The sequence below is a fragment of the Anabrus simplex genome, chromosome 1 (genome assembly GCF_040414725.1).
Source record: "Anabrus simplex isolate iqAnaSimp1 chromosome 1, ASM4041472v1, whole genome shotgun sequence".
Classification (NCBI taxonomy): domain Eukaryota; kingdom Metazoa; phylum Arthropoda; class Insecta; order Orthoptera; family Tettigoniidae; genus Anabrus; species Anabrus simplex.
The window spans coordinates 326224528-326249564 of record NC_090265.1 but is presented as its reverse complement, the minus strand read 5'-3'; the positions used below and the strand labels follow the sequence as shown (position 1 = coordinate 326249564).

Sequence of the window (25037 nt, the reverse complement as noted above, 5' to 3'; positions counted from 1 at the left end):
TCAGTCTGTGATTTGACTAGCAAAACCAATCTGTGGCACAAATTGCAATATTACAGCCGACAATTACTTCACCTCAATAGAACTTGTGTCAGAACTGATGAAACGCAAATTAACTTACACGGGAACAATCAGAAAGAATGAAAAGGAAATACCTCCTGAATTACAGCCAAACAGGAAGCGTATGCTGGGCTCTACAGAGTACAGCTTCACTGGCGACCTCACACTAATCTCTCATGTTCTGAAGAGAGGGAAAGTTGTGTTATTAGTGTCCAGTAAGCACCATTGCAAAGCTATAGACCCTGCAACTGGTAAAGCTGAAATCACAACATTATATAATAATACTAAAGGTGGAGTGGATAATCTTGACCAATTATGTGTTACCTACAACACAAGCAGAAGGACATGCAGATCACCTCTTGCAATTCTCTTCACCATCCTCAATATTATTGGAATAAATTCTTTCATTGTACAGACATCGCTCAAAAACAACATGCCTGTCACTCGCTTTCAGTTTCTGAAAACAATGACCAGTCAATAAACTGAACCCTACCTCAATGAAAGACTTGTCAATGACTGACTTCCAAAAGAACTGCGAATGGTAGTGTCAAGAATTTTGAATAAGAAAACTGTTCCAAAGGTGCAATCATTCAATCAAAACTCAAAAAGGAAGCGATGTATACTGTGTCCTTGTTGTACTGAAAAAAAAAAAAAATCAGTACTGTGTGAAATGTGACCATCCAACTTGGCAAACTTGCCATTCCGTGGTGTGTAAGGATTGTGGAGAACAAGACATGTAGTGGTTTTTAACCCGCGAGAAGTCGCTATATGAGATTTTCTCACATTACTTTGTATTGTGAGTTTACTTTTCAGTGATGCAAGGTAGGTGACTGTTCCCTCTTTTAGCTAAGTTTATAACTGTGTTGAGTAAGGCGATTCACATCTGAAGGGTAAGCATCTCCTCCTCTAGTCGGAACAAAGATTCGTACGAGTTCGTGCGACCTGTGTGAGAGGTTCTCTCATTGCGCAACCAGTGGCATTGGTGTTATGTTAAAGTCAAGAGGGGAACTTTCTCCTGTTGTAGGCATTAGAATTTTACTTACGAGTGTGCGTAACGTTCTCCATTTGCAGTTACTGATAAACAACTCTTCAAAAATTATGAGTCGAGGAAGAATGCTGGATAATAGGCGCTGTTACAAACTTCAGCTAACTCAAATGTCAGAGAGAAGACCTATTGTACTTTATTCTTGCTTTTGTATTGCGACTGTCAGAAAGATCTATATTAATAACAATGTTATTGGTTTTATGGTCCAATAACTACTTTTTACGGTTTTTGCAGATGCTGAGGTGCCAAAATTTTGTCGCACAAGAGTTCTTTTATATGCCAATAAAGATACGGCTGACATATCTGAGCACCTTTAACACTAGAATGGCCAGAGCGGTCATTTTGACCGTTAGCGAATTTCAAGGTATTTCCACGCTCGTACTTTTTAATGCACGAAGTTGTGCTTTTGTGACTTTTAATCTTTTAGGGTTATGTACATTTACGCCAAAAATTACATCCGTAGTTGATAAGGGAACACCGATATTGTCCCTTATATAACTTGCATAAATTGCTTGTCAAGTGCCTAAATAGGCTTGTAAACAAATTGAGACCTTATTTTTATCATTTTTAATACAGGAATTCAATAGCAAGTCCGTCAAAATATTTCATTGTTACCTATTAGAAGTGAGAGAATATGAACAATTATTAATACTTAACAATGGATTGATATGTATACAATACATCCCAATTGTTAACTATGTTGCTTTAAAATTAATAATTGAACATTCGCATGTTTCCCAGATCCTGGATGCTAGATGTATGTCGGTAAGTGGCAGCGGTCAAAATGACCGCCTGTGGCCTTTATAGGTATGAGGAAAGTTCGGCCGTTCTAGTGTTAAATATCACCGGACTGAGCCAGGATCAAACTGCCAACTTGGGCTCAGAGAACTAGCGCCTTAACTGTCTGAACCATTCATTCCGGCACTCTTGTGAATATTACGTACTTGGATGTGACTGAACTAATGACTAATTTTCATTAAGGAGTAATTTGTTTCTGTAATATACGGATAATCAGTTATTTTATCTAAACTGTATAATGCAGTCTTTACATCTCATTTCCGTAATTTATTTCACTCTTATGCCCCGCAAAGTTGTAGAAGATTTATTTATTTTAAATGAAGTTTAATGTGAGAGAAAGTCTCACGTGTGACCACTCGTGTTACAATTTGGCTATCAACCACTCGTGGGTTAATTGGTTGTGAAAATGACGTAAATGACTGTGAAATTCAAAAGTTTTATGAGTTTTTTGTACTATAATATTTAAACGTACCTTTTGAATTTGCTTTGGAGCAGTGAACATTTAAAATTTGTTTTCATTTAAGTTTTATTCATGGGAGTGCAATTTTCTTTTAAAATTAGTGATGGTAAAACAATTGTGCATTATCTCACAGTCTATAATCAGTAAAGATATTCATTTCTCACTGTAGGTAATGCAAAAGTTATAAGGAAACATAATTGACATGTATTTATTTTTGAAACTTAAATAAAAGGTGTTTGTGGTCATCCATTGTATGGTATCATTTTCGACCCCACATCGCCATTTATGTACCAAAGTTTTCACAACGCAGTAGAGGGTTAATCACCCTGATGATAACATTATCAGGACCCAGTGATGTATCTACTGCTATGTTGTTCAGGGCAATGTCAGTTTCTTGCTTAGTTATCAATTCCTCACCCACATTATCTAACTGAACTCTCTAAGTTTCCAAGGAGAGAATTATATATTTTTCCACCAATAGAGCATTTGGAAATGCTAGGCGGGCAATAATTCCATTGTGGAAATATATCTCCCGTATGCAGTTATGAGACTGTGCCTCTTATAATGGGCTTCTGATAAGTTCACCTCCATACACCCCAGCGTCAGTGGGTAGGGTCTGACACATCCCACTCTGATGAGTCTAGTGTCAGACCTAAGACGAAATGCTGGTTAATAGAGCAAACGCCTGAAAAGCCTTACATCTGATCTGTTTTTGTAACTGAACACTCCCACTGTCTGTAATGTCAAGGCAATATTTATCTTGCACCATATTGTTAGATTTCTCATGTGTTTCCGAAAAGTAATGAGATGTCACACATTTTGGCATTGGTATTCAATACTGACCTTACGGCTTTCCAGCACTGATTATAATAATGAAATTGTGCAATCTGGTTTCTTAATTTTCTCTTCTTTTCATCCTGTCTCATTTTGTTGTGCATTCAGGATTAGTCGCTTGTTTGTATTTCCTTTGCCCATCAGCATCTAGTTTGGATTTCCTGTACTGGTAATATATCCGAGAGGGATGTTTAAGACCTGGTAATGAATCTATTGCTGAGGCTAAGAATTCTGTCCAGCTGGTAACGGCATTGTCAAAATAGATATCACTCATGCTATTTGGAAAACTTTTGTCACTTTCTTAATTTCATCTCTGAACTCTGATAATGAATCTGATATGTCATTATTGGAGTGTCCCATAGAAGGTAGGCTATTTTCAGGGTGCTGTCTTCAGGGCACTGGAAAACAGTGTTGCCTTTCAGATGTCCATAAACTAATATTTTCTGATGAATAAGAGGGTGGGCTTTGCTAATATGTATCTTAACACCATGGGAATTAGAGCTCGATAGCTGCAGTCGCTTAAGTGAGGCCACTATCCAGTATTCGGGAGATAGTAGGTTCGAATCCCACTATCGGCAGCCCTGAAAATGGTTTTCCGTGGTTTCCCATTTTCACACCAGGCAAATGCTGGGGCTGTACCTTAATTAAGGCCACGGCTGCTTCCTTCCCACTCCTAGCCCTGTCCTGTCCCATCGTCGCCATAAGACCTATCTGTGTCGGTGCGACGTAAAGCAACTAGCAAAAAAAAAAAAAAGAGCAGAAACATCCACAGTGACGGCACTGCTTATTTAATTGTGTCAAAAAACATAACATATAACATCAAAGATATTAAAAGAACATTAAATACATCCAAAAATGGGTTCTGTAATCATACTATAATTTCTAGTAACACGATAATATCACATCAGATGGGCCTACCCTACACAAATAAAATTTAAATGTAGTATGACCAGTATCTAACCAATTCGCATGCTCTCTTAATGGCATCAATCATGTTCTGAGGAAAGGACTTTCCCTCTTGGTAAAACAACTTGAATTTTCAACCCGTTTTCCATCATAACTTGGTCTACTGTACATCTCACAACATTTTTGAGGGCTCTCTATACAGCATAACATCATCTGCAAGAAGCCTTATCTATGATTCCAGTTCTTTAGTCATGTCATATACATAAGAAAACATAAGAGTCCAGTAACACTGCTTTGTGGGACACCACTTTTAATTGTTACAGGATCAGCTAATAATTAACGTACTCTAATTATCTGAATTCTATTTTCTAGAAATTTAGCCAATCATTCAACCATTTTTATGTCTAGTCAAATAACCCTTATTTTAGTTAGCAGATTACCATGACTCCTGTATCAAAAGACTTGGATAGGTCAATAATGATACAGTCCGTTTGACCTCCTGAATCTAATATGTCTGATATACCTTGCTGGAATTCTACAAGTTGAACCTCCCTGGAATAACCTTTCTGAAATCTGAACTGCCTTCTCTCAATCCAGTTAGTAATATTGCAAATGTGTCAAAAATAATCAGAAAGAATGCTTTCCCAGTGCTTACATGCAATGCATGTCAAGTTGACTGGCCTGCAATTATCTACTTTATGTGCATCGCCATTTCCTTTGTACCCTGGGGCTATTAAAACAACTCCCCATTCATTTGGCATGACATGAATTTTCTGGAAGGAGCAAAAATCGAATCAGCTTCCCACTTCAAGTACCTCGGAAGCACAATATCGAAAGACAACACTGTTAGGCAGGAAATACTTAGCAGGACACAGAAAGCATCGAACTTCTACAGTCAAGTCAGGAATCTCCTCTGGGACTGCAAAATACCACAGAAAGCAAAAACAATCGTGTACCACACTTACTTCGTACCAATCCTCACGTACGGTTTAGAGACATGTACCCTACAAAACAATGACTTCAGTAGAATCCAAGCAACTGAAATGAGATTCATTAGAACCATGAACCAAACAACCAGAAAGGACAAGATCAGAAATGAAGTGAATAGGAAAGTAGCTGGTAATGAGGTTCCTATTATTAGTATCATAAAGAAACGCAGATTTCAGTGGTATGGGCACGTAATGAGAATGAACAGGGTAAGACCTGCCAGAAAATATTTCGACCTTAATCTCGTAGGGAGAAGACGACAGGGAAGACCAAGAAAACATTGGATAGAGACTGTAAGATCAGATATGGAGGAGAGAGGATACAAATGGGAGCATGTACTGGATCAGAAGATGTATGAAGACAGAAGGAGATGGCGCGTGCTTGTATACCACACCCAGGAAACTGGAGTTGGGAAATGATGATGATGAATTTGCCAAATGTCAACTTGGAAGGAAATGAGAATGACAAGAAGCATGACCAACAAAAGGCAAATAAGCTAATATGGGAAGGACAGCTGATTCAGAAAGTGACAGAACCAACTGGAGGGGAAAAATATCCTGGACGTGGTGCTGATAAAACCAGATGAGCTCTATAGAGAAACTGAAGTAATATATGGTATTAGTGATCACAAAGCTGTTTTTGTGGTAGTTAAAAATAAATGTGATAGAAAGGAAGGTTTTAAAATTACGACTATTAGGCAGTACCATATGGCTGATAAAGCAGGCATGAGGCAGTTTCTAAATAGTAACTATGATCGGTGGAAAACGGTAAATAAAAATATAAACAGACTCTGGGATGGGTTTAAAGCAATTGTTGAGGAATGTGAAAACAGGTTTGTACCTTTAAAGGAGGTAAGGAATGCTAAAGACCTACCTTATTAAAATAGAAAAATAAAGAGACTAAGAAGGAGGTGCAGATTGGAAAGAAATAGAGTTAGAAATGCTGTGGAAGTAAGGGGAAATTGAAGGAACTTACTAGGAAATTGAATCTAGCAAAGAAGGCAGCTAAGGATAACATGATGGCAAGCATAACTGGCAGTCATACAAACGTTAGTGAAAAATGGAAGGGTATGTATAGGTATTTTAAGGCAGAAACAGGTTCCAAGAAGGACATTCCAGGAATAATTAATGAACAAGGAGAGTGTGTATGTGAGGATCTTCAAAAGGCAGAAGTATTCAGTCAGCAGTATGTAAAGATTGTTGGTTACAAAGATAATGTCCAGATAGAGGAGGTGACTAATGCTAAAGACGTATTAAAATTTACATATGATAACAATGATATTTATAATAAGATACAAAATTTGAAAACTAGAAAAGCAGCTGGAATTGATAAGATTTCTGGGGATATACTAAAGACAATGGGTTGGGCCATAGTACCATATCTGAAGTACTTATTTTATTATTGTTTGGTTGAAGGAGCTATGTCAAATGAATAGAGAGTTGCTATAGTAGCCCCTGTGTATAAAAGAAAGGGTGATAGACATAAAGCTCTTTGCTTAGGATAATATTAACTGCTTTGGATCCCTGATCTCTGCTTCATCCAGATTCCTTTAGAGTTGAAGAGCTAAGGATTCCAGCAAAATATAGCAAATATTTTGGATTCAGAAGGTCAAATGGACTGTATTGCAATTGACCTGTCTAAGGCATTTGATAGGGTGGATCATGGCAGACTACTGGCAAAAATGAAAGAAATGAAATGAATTGAAATCTCTTTATTGCCAACCCTAGTTTGCACCATCAGCTTACAGGCAATAAAGACAAAGTTCAACAAAAACACACAAAGGCAAACAAACAATATCTACTATATCTCTCTTAAAAACAACTTAACTACATCACTAAATCTACTGAGCTGCCTCTAACATGGGCGGATATCCTAACCACATGTTAGTGCACCCCTTACATAGCGAAACAAAAGCCCAAAAAAGGAAACAAACAATATCTGCTATATCTCTCTTAAAAAACTACTTAACTCCTTCACTAAATCTACTGAGCTGCCTCTAACAAGGGCAGACATCCTGACCAAATATTAGGGCACCCCCTCCATCAACTCTAACATGCTAACTCTTTATTTTACTACCTACAACTAATTAACAGAAACTCTGGCTGGTCGCAGCATCGCCCTAGTAATAAAGCAGTCCATCCACCCACGATACTACTCCAGCCACACCCCGTAGGTCAGATGTCTTCCCCCACCTACCTAGTTGGCAATGTGCTTCCCTCCCCTCCTTTGCATGGTGAATCACGTGAGGCAGAAACCAATCCATCATGCTACCCGTCACGCTCTTATCTACTGTCCCGCCTACTGCATTCGAGTCGTCTTTCATATACATTGCCTGCAGCCATCTTTGACTCTCTTGTTCAATCACGTGCGGACATGTTTATTCTTTTCACCCTGGGATGGGTCAGTCCCATCCTCCCTTCCACCTCTTAAACCTCCCACTCCCTATCCCATGACTTTCAATCTCTCTTTCTCACTTACAGCCTCCTTCTTTTATCTTATTTGTAACTTATTCTCTGCAGTTAAATTGCTTGCTCATTTTCTTCCACTATGTCCTAGAGTTAATGTTAACATACGTTTAACAACACTGAACTTGCCAACAATTCAACAGTTTCCTTATTTCTTATAGTTCTTCCATCTTATTTGCGTTGCTTAGTCTAAAAACCACTCACTAATTGCACATTTCTTACATTATCAACTCAATTATTATACCATCTCTTTACAGGTCCTCTCTCATCTTACTTTCACCTACCTAATTTCTTTATAACAGGGTTCTCCTACCTCACCCTTATCTAGCAATTATCTGCTCATTTCTTGATAGTCTTTTACTAATATTAACAGGCTTCTTCTCATTGGATCTAGATTATCTATAATATAACACATTTATCAACTTATCCTCATCCTTGTCTAGCTATTACCAGCTTGTTACTTAAGGCAATATCTACCATTTTTTTCTTTTGTCTAAGACATCCTCATTCTTATCTAGCTATTACCAATTCGTCACTTAATGCAAATATCAACAATCTCTTCTTATTGTCACTACATTCACTGTACATAACACATTCGACAACATCTTATTCACCCCTATCTATATATTACCTATTCTTCTCTTAATACAATCTTCTACCAATATCTACAATTTTCTTATGATAATACATTCTTTTCCAGTATATACAGATCTCTTCTTTTTGTATTACCTTCTATATAATCTAACAATTTCATCTACCTCTTACTTCTCATTTCTCTGAAACATCATTCTACCTGTTATTCCCTTAATTTCTTTAAAAATCTAGCTCTAACCACATTTAAATATTTTGATATATTTGTTCCTCTTTCCCACTCTCTACACAGCCATAATGTCATATTATAACCCTTTTCTACTTTTTCTATCTCTTTCTTATTCAACACTTTCTTTTTAATCTCTTCTAGCGCACTACACTGGTTAAATATATGCAGGTCTGACCATCCCTCCCCACATAAAATACATCTCTCCTTATTTTCTTGACCTAACCACCCCCTATTTTTCGGAACACCCATTACCACCAGTATAAACCTCTTTTACCCCTTCTGCTCTCAAATTTGGTTCTCGGGTTCGTTGTTTCCACCAATTTGTTTAATACTGATAACGAGTCTCTTTCCCCACATTCCATTATTAAACTCTGTCTTTCTATATCTGCCACTCTACCTTTTACCCCTTTCCATACCCATTCTTTCCTCTCTCCCCATCCCGCATACCCTAGATCACCTAACCCTAAATATTGTAATTTATTTTTACACTTATTCACCCAGTACCCTTCGTTCTCCATACTTTTCTGGAATCTATACACCTCTTGTATTAAATCCCCTCCCTTCCCTTCTTCCAATCTCATCCAATATTTCATCACCCTCTTAGCTAATGTAATTTCTATCGATTCTTTACATACTAATCTAGCCCCCACATTTGCAGTACAGTCTGGAACCCCCATCATAATCTTACTAAATTTTGCCACCACTTGGTTTAGTTCCTTCCTACCCTCCTCCAATCCCCAAACTTCTACCCCATGTATCATTTTTCCTTTAACCAATGATTGGAACACCATTCTCTGAATTTTATACTTTATGTCCTGGAATTTATTTTCTAATACCCCCACTGCTGCAAGTGCTCCCCTTCCCTTAATTTGGCCCTTCTGCCCTGATCCTTCCAAGATCTGTTACTACTAATTATTACACATAAATACTCAATTTTTTTCCTGGACTGATTTCTTCCTGCTCTACTATCCAAAATTTCTTTTCTTTCCTGGCTTTCCTTTTCCTGCATACCATTATCTGCGTCTTCCATACATTTACTCCAAGTGCCCATTTTCTAGTATATTTCACAACCTCTTCTAGCCCTTTTTGCAATCCACTTGCTGTTAGTACAAAGATCAATAAATCGTCTGCAAATAGCAGGCCCGGTATCTCTCGCTTTCCTATCCAAGGACATTGCCATCTCTCCTCCATGTCTGTCTAATATATTATTTATGAACAGTAAAAATAATATCGGTGACAGCTTACAACCTTGTCTCACACCCCTCTTCGACTCAATACACTTACTCAACCTACCCCCCTGTAATTTAACCATCTCCAGTACTTTCTTGTATAGTCCTTCTATTGCCATCCTCATTTTCTTCGATAACCCAATATCCCTTAATCTAGTAAATAACGCCTCCCTATTCACTGCATCAAAGGCTTTCTCTAAATCTATTGCTGCTACATATAATCTCATCCCTGCTATCTTCACATACTCTGTAATTAAGGTATCCAAAATCCACACATTATCCATCATGTTTCTTTCTTTTCTAAACCCATTTTGATACTCCGATATCCTTCCATACTTCTCTGCCCAATTTTTAATCCTATTAGCTAAAATTCCTGTATATACCTTCGACAATGAGTCAAGGAGTGTTATTCCTCTATAATTATTTGGATCACTTCGACTCCCTTTATTTTTATATATTGGACATAATACCCCTTTTCTCCACTCACTAGGAAATTTCGCCATTTCCCATATCTTATTAAAAAATTTAACCATCACCTTCAACATCGGTTTATTTCCCCCTACTTCCTTCCATATCCTGTTTGTAATACTGTTCACCCCACCTGCTGCATTAGTTTTTGCTTTGCTTAACACTTTAATTACTTCCTGACTTGTTATCTCCTCATCTAGTATCTGTACTCCTGCTTGTAATTCTCTTACAATATAAGTCTTGCCCATTTCCCCATGCCAGTCTCCCCTCCCACCCAAAAGACCTCTAAAATATTCTACCCACTCATTTTCCCCTATATTTGTTCCTTTCCCCATAGGCCTAGTTCTCTTTATCTTATTTATAGCTTCCCAAATCCTCTCAAATCTTTTTTCCTTGCAATATCCGTTTACTCTTTCAGCTTCCACCTCTTCCCAGCATTTCTAGTCTCGTTCAGTAACTTCTTGTAATCTCTTCTTAATTCGCAATATTCCTCCCTTTTTTCTCATTTCTCTCCCTTCTAAACTCTGCTAGAGCTGTCATTACAACCTCTCGTTTCCTCTTACAGTCTTCCTCTGCCTCTGTTTTTGTCACTCTCTTCTCTTATCTTCACTTTCTTTCCCACCTTCCATACTGGGAGTTCTATTAATTTTAAAACTTTATTCATATCATCTCCTTCCAGTGCCTTTTCAATCTCCACCCTTATACTATCTCCTCACTCTTTTAACTCTAGTCTCAATTTCTCACTCGTAGTATCATCCCAGATATACTTCCGTCCCTCCTTATACCTCACCCTTTTTCCTATCCCTTTCTTCACTTTACTGTCATCATCTCTTAGTTTTATCTTAATGGGCATATGTTCTGTTGTCCCACATTCTGCCACCTCAAAACTTATTATTTTACTTAACACTGTTTCCGTGCTTACTCCTATATCTACTACACTCCCACCCTTTGATGTGATGAATGTCAATTCCCCCTTAGTGTCTCCCTTCATCCATCCGTTTAAAGTACCGTATATAATTTTTCTATGTCACATAACTCTAATAACCTTACTCCATAGCTATTTATACCTTTGTACTAGTTCTTCTATACCCTCTCACTTCGGTATCCTCCCTCCCATAATCTGGAACCCTATTACTCACTCTTGCATTCCAATCCCCCATTAATATCATTCCATCTTCCACATACAGGCCTTTAATTTTGTTTATTTCTTCAATCAGTTCTTCAAAGAAAATTTTATTTGCATAAACTGAATCCTTAGGGTGATTATATAATAGAGCCAGACAAATTGCCTCCTTTGCGTCACTTCCCATTCTACCTCATTCTGTATCCTCTCTACCCTCCCCGCTATCTCATTTTAAATTAAAACTGTTATCCCACCAGGGTTTCTTCCCATCTTCCCCATTTTTTTCTTTATCACGTTGACTACTCTATACCCATCCCATTCGATTTCTACCCCTTTCCCTAACCAAGTCTCCACTAGGGCAATAATCTCAAACTCCTTTACTAATTTTTCAATTTCTTTGTTCCCTAGCTTCCCCATCAACCCCCTCAATATTCCACAACCCTGGAGGCACGCAACACGGGTTCCTTCATCCGAAATTTCAGAGAGAGCGTGTGAATGTCCACGGGGGGGTCTATTTATAAGATCTGAGATGACACTACCCAAGCCATGAAGTCTTTTGGTGCAATCCTATAATTTCATAACCACTGGACCAATCTTCCTGAAATTTACTCCAAAAATTCAACCATAATTACAATTCACAATGGCATTGTTTTCATATTTTTCCCATACTTGCAAAGGGCGTAATTAATTAATTTCATGCATGCGACATCGCAGGCTTTTTGAGGGTTTGACCTCGGCACGTGCTGCTAATCTGCCAATACAGACACTAACTTTTCTCCAGGCTTAAATACATTCATTTCCACCCTGTGGATTCTATCTTCATTTAGTATTTGTTACAAATTTCAATTATTTATTCCTTGATTAACTATGTTGCCAAAATCTCTCGTGAAGGTTTTCTATAGATCATTAATTAGTTAGTACTCAAAATCAGCCGAGGCATTCCGACGTTTTATGAGTGGGTGGATCGCTTGCCACGGTGAGTGCTCACGGCTTGAAGGGTGAGATAATCTCGCAATAAAAAAACATGGTTGCACCAATAGTTATTTGTAGCTGCAATATTCATCTGCTATATTTATCATGGAAGAATTATGGGTTCAATATATATCTATTAAATTACTTAATTCTATTCTTTTTTTTTTTTTACTTCTACAGTTTAACACTAACAACTGTGTCATCCTTACTTGGCTTCCAGCTTCCTATAGTTTCATTACTGTTCCTAGCCCTTTCCGCTTCCCTAAATGTACCTCCTTATATTTGTTTTAAACAAACCCCCTAACTTATACACACGCCTGTGATTCCTATCCACCCATTTGGATCTATAAATCTTACTCCCAATTTTCTACATATCCACTGTATAGTCTCATTTAAGCCCGAATCACCCTGCAATCATTATCCGCTATTATACCAAGATCTGATCCATACCCAACTATGGTGAAATGAAATGGCGTATGGCTTTTTTAGTGCCGGGAGTGTCCGAGGACAAGTTCGGCTCACCAGATGCAGGTCTTTTGATTTGAAGCCCGTAGGCGACCTGCGCGTCGTGATGAGGATGAAATGATGATGAAGACGACACATATACCCAGCCCCCGTGCCAGCGAAGTTAACCAATTAAGTTTAAAATTCCCGATCCGGCCAGGAATCGAACCCGGGATCCCTGTGGCTAAAGGCCAGTACGCTAACCATTTAGCCATGGAGCCGGACCCCAACTATGGTAATACTTATTCTTGCTTGTCTTATGTTGTTGGTACCAATATGGGAAATTACCTTCTCCTTACCTTCCTCCTTTCCTCCTACTTTCCTCAAAATCTGTCTTGATCTACTTCCTAGACATCACTTTACCCTGGTTCCCTTTCCTCCACATGCCTAGCAATAGAGGAGAATGATATTCCAAAGCAGAATTACAGATGGAAATGCTACAGCTGAAGATGACAGAAGAAAGTTGATGTGTCTTTTGGCTTTCTTGCGATAAAGATTCATCCCTATCTTATGCTAGTTCTTGAAATATATGCTGACAATGTTTGGGCCAACCGATATTCTTTGAAAATATATTGTCCAATGTGAATTTTGTGTAGAAAAAAGAATGTGATCCAGAATTACTAATAAACACGCGAGGGACTGCTTAACCATTTCTGGAACTTCATGCATTCCAAACTTTGGAAAAATTTCACAAACAAGACATGCCACTTCTCTCACTAATGATGTTGGAATATTATACTTGAAATGTGCATATGATCATTACATTAAAAATATAATTAATCTGAAATTCTGTTTGTATGTGAATGTTGTGTATTTCAGTACTCCACCGGTTGAAATTTAAAAATGTGAAAGGAAATACAGTTCTAATTGACTCTAATATACACTGTATTTACTTTTTTATGTAATTATTATATGGAGCAACCAATCAGCATAAGCAAGACCAGCACCTGTCTTATTCATCCAAATATTTGGACCCCAGAGCCCGCTTTATTGCATTATTACCATCAACCTGATCCTCAGGGAAAAGTAATTGAAGACCCTTGGTCTAGGGAGATGTTCATTTTCCAGCAGTTTGTGGATGGGCTTGGTGGACCTGCCCATGGTAATCATGTATAGGACATTGCCTACTAATTGTGAAGAATGAGTACAACTGATAGTTGCTTATAAACCTTATATTTTAGAACTTTATGTAAAGTCAATCTCACCTCTATAGAGCAGACTTCTCCTTTGGCAACCTTGGTAAATCTGTAGACAAGAAAATCAGGAGAAATGTTGTATTCAGCATCAACAGCCCATCCAGTTGTTAGAATAGGAACTACTGTTCTTCCTGATTTTACTTCATAGTATTCGACGACCTGCCGAAAACAAACTGGAAATTACTCTTCTTGATCACTGAATTACAATTTTTGAAGTGACATATGCTTTTGTGTAGTCTACATTTATAATCCAGTTATCATTTAAGAAATGTAATATTTCTAACTCTGTAATGCATGAATTAGCATTTGCTTTTGCTTTCACTTATTTGTAACTTCTAGTCTAAAGCATAAATATATGGCTAACTGCTTCTACTGTAGCTTTTTATAGAATTATATTTTAGTGAAACTTATGATTTGCTATCAAGAGTAAACTGCTGGTTCTGTACATAACAGAATTATACTATTTTATTAAGTTAGTGAATGCAGTGAAATTATTGGAAATTATTGCTTTCAGTGTTCCTTTGGGGCTAACTGGGTTCTCTATTTAACCAACATAACCATGAATGTCTGTAAATCTCTGTATACAGAATGAATGAAGTAGAAGTGAATATAGAAATATTCTTTAAATTTTTGGATGTGGAGCAAGTGAAATAATCGCCTACCTTCATCTCCTATTCAATTTGCTCTACCTGGGAATGGACCTTTGGCCTCCTAGCATTGCATGGAAATCCTCGTCTGTATGGATCTGTATGAAAATGCATATTTCTTCTCTGCTGCCAGAAGGTATGCTCACTTGGTATGTGAGTTAATCACTAAATTCCCAATCATTTAAACAAGGTTTTATGTTGCATACACAGTATAATGCATATTTTGCTTGTTATTTTAATAAGCATAATATTTCAGCACTTAGCAAAAGTATGCTATATATTTGCATGTTTTTCATGCATGTTTTATTTATTTTATCTTCATATGTGACCCCAGTTTGTGGAAAGTGGCATAATATGTGAAATATTTGTTGTTCTAAAATTGGCATAAGTTACCAAGCATTTAAGAAAAAAAGTTCATGTTTCTAGGTACAATACTTCAGAGGATATCAATTATTGACTGTTGCTATTAAGAAAACTGTATTTTGAGAACAATACAATTACAGCTTTTGCTAATTTTCTTACCAATTTACATTTCATGACATAGAGTAGTGAAGACTCAAACTGCTGCATAACTTAGTTTGTTAAGAAGATCCACAGGTAGCTCAAGAAGTCAAAACATAGTAATACAATTTTTACACCTCAGACACTTTTGTTCAGCTCTGTTGTAAAACTTCCATTGCTGACTTTGGGTCCCTTTCCACTCAGTGGGTGAGATATTTGATTTTGAAATACAATATTTCCAAATAATATGTTCCATCTAGTCAGTCTTGAGACTTGGCAACACTGATAGAAGTTACCATGCAACACAATCATTAGCTCACATCACATTGGTGAATCCCTGATTTAACTGATTGTGGCCATTCCCTCTTGGTATGAAGGTGGCTGTTGAGGAGTTCTTGAAATTGAGTTCAAGTGTAATGGTTATTTGTAAAATTACATATAATTAAGTTTTATGTTAATTGTTTAGTATCTCTTATGATTTATAAAAGTGTAATCTACTAATTTACTCATAGAAAAGCATTTCAAAATATTCAACCGTTAATTGTTTTAGAAATTCAATTCCAAAAATATATCTGCATGTTTAAAATGTTTCCCAGTTGAAATTTTACGTCATTCAATTCAGTGACGTGGTGCTGATATATGGTGAAAGCCTTGTGTTTGTGAATCATGCCAAAAGTAAAAGTGAGTGACAAAGCAAGGTTACAGGGGTATCAATGTGAGTTTGAAGCAGATTTGTTAACTACAGATGGTACAATTTTATATTGTGGAGCATGTGAGAAAACAGTTATGTCAATCATTTTCTTCTGTAGTTCTTCAACATTGAACATTTGAACACAAAGATATATCAAACATAAATCCTCAAAACGTGTCCCTCTACAGAAGTTGTTTGATGAATAATCAAATAATCAAATGTGTGGGATAGAAGAAATCTTAGCAGAGGAATGTTTCGAGCGACCTAGTGAATTACCATTAAAAGCATACCAAACTGCAGCTTTTGTATATGCCCCCCCTCCTAAGTTCCAGTGAGGTGGAGAGATATTTCTTCATTATAAGAATATCTTAAAAAGCAACAGGAGGCAACATTTTGTGGTTTTAAACTGCAAGAGAAAAGAAGTTGAGAATGTGGAGAACAAAAAATGTGAGTACCATTATTCATTGTGATCTTTTTTTCCCCCATTTTTAAGGAAAATATCTCTTAACTGTTCAATATAAAAGAAATTTTAATGAGCCAAATAATTCATATGGTTTCCACACTATGTTTATTCACACATAGATGATATAAAATTACCATACATTTTTATTTTATGTCAGTGTGATGTCTTACTACTTTTTATATAGGCATATTTATGTGCATATTATAGAAGTTTTCAATGCATAAATGCATACATAGTAAAGGGATTATTAGAGCATAAAATTCCTGTCCCTACTAATCACCATGTTTATGTTCAGACATGTGCAATGTAACATCTGTTATGATACTGCCGCCGAGCAACCTTCCACGTTATCTTTTTACCTTGCATTCCCGTGAACTCATCAGGTGACTCTGATGTCACATACATCTTTGATGAAACTAGTGTCCTGGAACCATCTGTGCGATCTGATTGGGCATGACACAACTACATTACGCCCTCCTTTTTTTTTTTTTTTTTTACTATATGTTCATGTTCAAATTTGTACACTGCTTTGGATCCACCCCAGGAAGGAAACTCTGCCATCTGCCTACATTTTTGAACTGACAAGGTAGACCAACACAATGCTGGACAGGATTTTCATATATTTGGCTTCTCTCGCTAACATGGACAAGGAAGTAGCAAATATATGACAAATTTTACTTGTATGTGATTTAAGCAATGATAATACTTTATAACTGCTCATTGGATAAGATATTGATTAGTTTTTTTCTGTTACTACTGCAACTTTTTAATATTTGGGGAGAGGGAAGTATCACTGGAATCTACTGACTCAGTGCTGTAACTTATGAGTTCTTCTCCTGTTTCAGGACTAGTTTTCCAAAAGGTCTTACAGCTTTTGAGATTTTATAAGAACTTGAAATCTTCCAAACAAGATGTTTCAGCTATTGATGTGGCTACGCGAAAGCATACATGAGATGCAATGTCACATTGCATAATAAATGTTTAATTAAGTTTCATGCATAGCTTTTTCATGAAGATTGAGACTTCAGTGTAAGATGTTTTTATTATCCTGTTCCAATATACACACAGTGCTAGTAATTTTCTAGAGCTGCAATATTTCTGTGGATGTGTTGCATTGTACCATTATACCTGAACTCATAATTATCTGAGTAATAATATATATGTACAGTGCAATATAATAATAATAATAATAATAATAATAATAATAATAATAATAATAATAATAATAATAATAATAATAATAATAATAATAATAATAATAATAATAATAATAATAATAATAATAATAATAATAATAATAATAATAATAATAATAATAATAATAATAATAATAATAATAATAATAATAATAATAATAATAATAATAATAATAATAATAATAATAATAATAATAATAATAATAATAATAATAATAAAGTAACATTTCGTGTAACAATGGCTGTCTGTATTAGTACATAACTGTAAGAAATTATGTTTTTTAGTGCTAAAGGCGTGAAAGCAGTTGAAATTCACTGTCAGATTTGTGAAGTGTATGGACAAAACATTATGAGTGATGGAATGGTATGCAAATGGGTAAGAGCTTTCAGAGATGGCCAAAAGATTGTTCATGGCGATGAATGGAGTGGGCAACCCTCAGAGATCACTGATGAGTTGGTGCAGAAAGTCAATGACAAAGTGAGAGCAAACAATTTATGAAAAGGTAGTTTATAATGTGCACAGGGTCATTTTTGACCCATGACCTAACAGACACTAATGCTAATAGAAACAAAAAAGCTGTGTTGCCATTGCCTTAATATCACTAAAAGAAGTAACATATGTGAAACTTTGCACTTTAATCAAAAAACAAAGTTGTGAACATAGGCCTATATGGTTTAAATGACAGTTCCTAATAGCTTTCAACTATGAAGCAGATTTTTTAAGTAAGTACCCTTTTGAAATTCTGCTGCTGCAACACTGTGGTCAGTGTTCTGTACATGCGCACCATGTAGGATATCTGTTGGCAAGCACAGAGGCCAGTGCAGCAACAAACGACTGTGTATACATTTGTTTGTGTGTATTTAAAATGCCTCCACCGATTGAAGACCCTGCCGACTGAGAAATACGTGCTGTTATTCATTTTTCTTAGTGCTAAAGGTGTGAAAGCAGTTGAAATTCACCATCAGATTTGTAAAGTGTACGGACAAAACGTTATGAGTGATGGAATGGTACCCAAATCGGTAAGAGTTTTCAAAGATGGCTGGAAGAATGTTCGTGGCGAGGAACGGAGTGGACGATCTTCAGTGATCACTGACAAGTTGGTGCAGAAAGTCGACGACAAAGTGAGGGCGAACAGATTCTTCATGATTTCTGTGTTATCAGAGGAGTTCCCTCAAGTTTCAAGAAGTGTTATCTATGACATCGTTACAGAATGCTTAAATTATTGAAAATTGTGCTGACGATGAGTACCAAAAATGTTGACTGAGGTGCACAAAATCAAACGTTTAGGCAGCGCCTTGAATTTCCTTGAGCATTACGATGCTGAGGGTGACAATTTTTAAGCCAAATTGTCACAGGCAATGAAAAATGGTTGGCCTACGTTACACCAGAAACAAGACAACAATCCATGGAATGGTAGCATTCAACATCGCCCAAGAAGGTGTTTAAGCAGACAATTTCAGCCCGGAAAATTATGTGTACCATGTTTTGGGACAGGAATGGGGTGTTGCTTGTTGATTTTTTGTCTCATGGTGACACAAAAAAATTCCAAAACATAGGTATTGTGAGACCTTAAAAAAACTGCGCCATTCTATTTACCAACTGACATTTATAATGTCCAATAACAGACCATTTATATTGGTATTATATCAAAATGGTACATGCTTAAAAAGTACGCCTCGTACTTGGATCAAATTTCTGAACTACTTATGGGCCTGATGCTTACCTCACTGCTGTCTGTTAGTATTTTCTTTTCTTACCTATTTAGATTTGTTATTTATGCACTGTTTTAATAACTTATTTTTATTTTTAAGAGTGGTGTATAATACTATTTTCTAGCTGCTTAGCTTCTCCCTGGTATAGCGTTGTCTGGTTGTGGTAGACAGTAGCTACATTTCTTGCTTTTGGTTTGATTGTAATAATAATAATAATAATAATAATAATAATAATAATAATAATAATAATAATAATAATAATAATAATAATAACAGAACCAAGTACCAAAATTAGATTATTAACTTCAAGGGCCTTCGTGAAGAAGAACAGCAGAACAGTGGAAAGGAGACAGGCTGCCAAAGAGAGAATGCAATGATACTGGGCTGTAAAGAAGGCTTCTGAAAATGTGTAAATGTTGCTTATTGTGCTCTGTAATGGCCATAAAAATAAAAATAATTGTAAAAAGTTTTAAATACTTGTGCTATTACTTGGTTTATAGTTAGCTTTTTTTATCTGCAAATATATACATGTATTGAAAGTTCTTATTTGATCTGTGTGAAAACTTGCTCTGTTTACCCCTCTTTTCCTTATCCTGAAAACCTCTGGGTCTCTTGTGAGTTAGCTTCCATGTGCTCTTGGTATTCTCTTGCTGCAGGGTGTGTTATTTGCATTGGCGCATTTGGTGCGTTGTGCTAATTTTCTATGCTTCCCCGTCATTCTCTCGCTTTGCTCTCTCTCCCCCCTCCCTCTCTCCTCCTACCATTTGTTTAGTCTGGGTTGCTCTAATGGTGTCATTTATGAGTAAGAGAATACAGAGATGAGCACCTACCATTACTTGTTAGTCTACTGCCAAACTGTCACACATGGTTGCAAAACTACTGTAAAACAGATTTTCCACATCATTACATCATATTACATGCTGTTTATCTATCTTTTTGTATGAATTCCAATTTATATTGGAACTTGAAAGCTTTAGTTATCGACTTTTACATTATAAGATTAGCATTTTGTTTACTTCTAAAGTAAACCAAAACATTATTAGAACATCTAGTCTTCTTACTAGCCGACTCTGCAGAATCTTGAAGATGCTCAAAGTGATTGCCATGGTAAACAGTCCAACTTTAAGGTTACTCATTTAGTTCTCTTAATTAATCATCCTCAGAGTTCTTCTTCAGACATGATACCTGCAAAGCTTTGTCCATGTTAGACCAGCCCGTACAGATTGTTGCATTACCTTCTCCTGTAACTGCTTTAATTCAGTTCTCTATGGATATATATGATGTAAAACATGTCCGCGTCAGTTAAATAAAGAGGTTTCACTCATCCTGGTATTTTCCTGGTCTCTCTCACATATTCCCATTTATGTATATCATAGGATAGTACTGTGTTTTTGCCAAGAGACTGTCTGCTGTTTGTCATTTCTATATTATAGAATTTTTCTTGTTGCTTTCCTGCCTGCTTTTCTGGCCAAACATTGTTTCCAGCCATCCTGCATTGTGGGATGTCTGTTCGAAAGGTGCTACCGTGAGACTTCTCCCACATTGCACTGGAATTTTGTTTTGGATCCTCTTTCTTTCCAGTTCTGGCCATCTGCATCAGAACACACATACACAATCCCGGTGGATCTTTTTCTTTCCTGGAGGAAGCAGATGGTGAAACGATCACCTACCTTGGTCTCCTGTTCAACTTGTCCCAACTGGGAATAAACCTTTCATATGCTAACATCACATGGAAATCCTCATCTGCCTATGACCCGTCACCTTGTTTACACTTGAATGTGCACTACATAACATCTGCTACGATACTGTTGTTGAGCTACCTTCCTTGTTATCTTTTCACCTCACATGCAAGTGAACTCTTCAAGTGACTCTGATGTCACATTCATCTTTGAAACTAGTGTCCTTCTGGGACAATCTGTGCTGTGTGATTGAGCATAACATAATTATGTTACACCCTCCTTTTTTCACTATATAATGATGGTTATTTGTGTTCAAATTTGTACATTGCATTGTATCCACCACAGTAAGGAGACTCTGCCATCTGCCTACATTTTCAAATTAGCAAAGTAGGCCAATTCCATGGCTGGACAGGATTTTGTTATTTTTGGCCCCTCATGCTAACATGGACAAGCAAATATGATTAGCCAAATTTTGCTTGTATGTGACTTAAGCAGTGATAAAACTTTATAATGAATCTATCTTTTTTCTATTTGCACAACCAGTCCTTTTCAAAATGGTGTAAAATTTTCTAATCTAATTCAAGTGTTGTGATGTTATAGGATGCTAGTGCAATATGGACAAGCATTCTAAGAACAATTGCCTAATTTTAATATCTGTTCTCTTATTCATCCCGGACTTTGAAGATTGGTGTATTAATTTTCTGAAGGTATTTCAATTATGTGTGTGTTCCCAAAATTGAGTTAGTTGAAAGAAACTACAGTTCACATTTTATTGCTGGTATAGCGAAATCCTCATATTCCCTAAAATTTTCAGTGAATGAAATGAATATTGGGTAAATACATTCGGGTAATGTTGGTGAAATAGGGGGCCAATTCACATATTTTGATTCATTTATATGATCACTTTTACTTCATTCTTAAAGTCTGCCTATCATGAACTTTTTTCAAAAATTTGTAGTGGAGGACACTTTTTTTTTCCATAAGTACCAAGCAAATGTCTTTTGGTATAATGTTGTAAGCAATAATTTATTCATACTATTTTTGGGATTTTAGTAGGTAAATATAATTCACTAATATGAATTTTTTTTAAATGGAAAAGATTATACTTTCTGATTATATAGAAGAAACTACAGCAAGAAAAAGTTAATATTTCATCCATCATGTACACAAATAAATGTATAAATATTATTGTGCAGCAAATTTAACTTTTCTATTACGTCTACTCACATATGTATGTCTTTGCATAAAATCAGTTTAAAATCAATTAATCTTCGAACTCCAATAAACTGTAACACTTCATGCACATAAATAAATAAATAAATAAATAAATAAATAAATAAATAAATAAATAAATAAATAAATAAATAAATATTATAATAATATTTATTATAAAAATTTATATAGTATATACAGTATTGTTTCCATAAAACTTGCAGGTGTGTTGTAATGTTAGAATAAGTAACTCACGAAATCACACTCGAACTATAACTATTAACAATTAACAAGTTAACTGGCAGTCATAATGATGAAATGGTGTGACTTACGATATCTGAATATGATTTTAGAATAGTGTATACCAGGAAGAAAGGTAACCATCACCTCTTGGTTTACCTTCAGGCTAGAGATACCCTTTGCAAGCATTTATTTTTCTGCTTCTGAGTCAGGGATTGGCCGTTTATTAATCGGCTGACACAAGTAAGGATTTTATAAAATGCAGTTAGTCTAAGGAAAATTCAAAATGATGACAATGTTTAGTGACCATCACAAACTATTTAAAAATAATTTTTATTTATAAGCACGAATGGGCTACAACCATTCTGGATGAAATCTAGTAAGACAATGGAAAATTTGAGACTGAAAAACTGAATGTTCTGTTAACAAAATCAGATTTGCTATTTGAATTCTTTGCTATAAATTATCGAAAATTCTCTTAAGAATGTTTATTTCAGGCTCTTAATTATATCTGAAAGTTCGACTCCCAGGATGTTGTTGGCATATTGTCATAGGGCACCGGGTTTACTTCAAGGATGGGCCAAGGATAACCACGTTTGGTTAATTCTTATAACTCAGAGACCGAATGTTTGTGATCATCCTAATACACCTTTCCCCACACACAATATATCACACTACTAACTATCACAGAAACATGCAACAGTAAATACCCCCCACATAGGGTTAGCTTCAGAAAGGGCATCTGACATCCCTAAAATAGGGCTTAATCCACATTAGTGTAGATCCCAGATAACTGGGACAAGGCCAGCAAAGTAGAAGAATCTCTTAATTACATACCCACATGATACACATGAACTGACAACAAATGTGTCACAAAGTGAATGCTGTCATAAATTTCTATGCATATAACCACTCAAGTGTAAAGGTATTTTAACACGTACAATATTTAGACAATATACCAGTATTTAATGTTTTCCATTTCCTGTATTTATACAGCACTAATAAAAGGCCCAAGTAAAACATTTTAGACATTAACTTGGTTCTGGTGTGTAAATAATTGAGTGAAGTGCAAAATTTATTTTAAAAATTTTCAGTAAATTTTTAAACTATATTTCTAGAGAAACCTTTAAAGACAGTGCAGTTCTATAGGTTAAATACAATTGTTTTATTTTTCAAAGTCTTGATTTCATAATAGTGTTGATTTAATTAGTTGACTTTTCAAAAATCTGTATGTGCTGTTTAAATTTGTCAAGTCATTTTTTATTTTGGGGGTGGGGGTGGGAGTGTTGGAATTCTTCCCCCTGTGGGTACGGCCTTGTCTGATATGTCCTGTTCCTGTGTTTCCCATAATTAATGTACTGTGTAGAGTTGTAGAAAATGAGTTCTGACTGACTGTTTTGAGAATATAGTCACATTAGCATTAGCCTTGTATTGAATTTCACTCTATTAAGTATAAAACTGTCAATAAGGATCAACATGAAATTTATATCATTCTAACATGAGAATAAGCATTTCCAGACCTAGGTCCGTATAACATCTTTTCTTCTTCTTTGTGCAAAAAATGTGTCCTGAAATTTTGGCCATACCTTATTGTTACACCCTGTATAAATTTTGTTACATTTGAAGTAGCGTACTTGGTTATGTAACATCATGTATTAAATCTTGAGATTTGTATTGATCATCTTTCAAACTGTGTAATGGTAACAATACATGATAAATTAAAAGTTTTGAATAAAATTGTTGTGACAGTGATTTAAGCAACAAGCCTAAAATGAAATGAAATATTTGAGAAGACTATATTTCACCTTCAACTGAAGACACTGTTTTGTTTGTTTAATAATTATAATAAATCCTGCTGTTAGTGTAGAATGCTTCATATTTCTAAGATCAAACTTAATGACATATTTGTAGATTGAAAAATATTTACACATTAAATACAATACAGATTAGGTTAAGAAATTGGGAATGGTCTTAAAATTTACAATAAGTTTAGTAAAGGGAAAGAAATACCCCCCCCCCGCCCCCTCTCACCTCTTAAATATTTTTTATGCATTTTAAGATTGAAAAATATAAAGTATATATTAGAGAGAGAGGAATAGGAATAACATTTAATTTTGATGAATTAGTTTCCTTTACTATTTTATGAAGATTATTTAGTAATATATTAAGTGAAACATATCAAGAAAGAATTCTTCAATGATATACATTGAGGGCATGCTGTAAAGTATCAGTATTAGTGCAGAAAGTGAATTAAAATTGATTTCAGTTCTCACACAAACATAACAGACAGACAAACATCTTCTTGCTTAATTTTGTACGAGTCTAGATCCCTTAAACAAACCCCACCCCCACCATGTTCTACTAGTTCATGTGCTACGCAGCATGAGTTACAGAGTTTTTCTAATCAAGGGCTACCAGACAAGCACCAGAATTATTAAAAATAGTAGCAAATCTCAGTCCTTTTATATAATCAACAATCTAACGATAACAATATCATATTTCAGACATTGACAAATGTATCCATGACTTCAGTTGATCTTGAATGATGATAGCCCCTTTTGGATCAAAATCTCCACGCTTTTCTGAGCGTGGACTACACCCAGGATTACAACAAGCAAGCTGTCTTAGGTTCTTTCCTAATATTGGGCCAGCTAACTATTTCTGTGAAAAACCAAGGAAGCATTTGCCTTCACAGAATTGGACTCGTAAACTACAGCTGGAAAGATTTAGTGCTAACTTGGGTAAAGTCACTCATAAATGGAATGGAAATATTTACTCTCCTCTCCAGTCTCTCTTAAAAATGTTTAAAAATACTTTTTATGTACTTTATC

General features: G+C 35.8%; 2 protein-coding genes across 2 annotated transcripts in view; one reads left to right on the top strand and one right to left on the bottom strand.

The window, feature by feature from the left end:
• Window positions 1–25037, bottom strand: part of LOC136865175 (titin) — a 168179-nt gene that overhangs the window by 20357 nt on the left and 122785 nt on the right. Inside the window, exon 8 of the mRNA XM_068226339.1 lies at window positions 13874–14023. Within this exon, the coding sequence (XP_068082440.1) occupies window positions 13874–14023 (150 nt within the window). The remainder of the gene's footprint in view (window positions 1–13873; window positions 14024–25037) is intronic.
• LOC136865710 (ciliary microtubule-associated protein 2) overlaps window positions 14061–25037 on the top strand; it is a 54203-nt gene continuing 43226 nt past the window's right edge. The window contains exon 1 of the mRNA XM_067142426.2: window positions 14061–14647. Within this exon, the coding sequence (XP_066998527.2) occupies window positions 14560–14647 (88 nt within the window). The 5' untranslated portion in view covers window positions 14061–14559. The remainder of the gene's footprint in view (window positions 14648–25037) is intronic.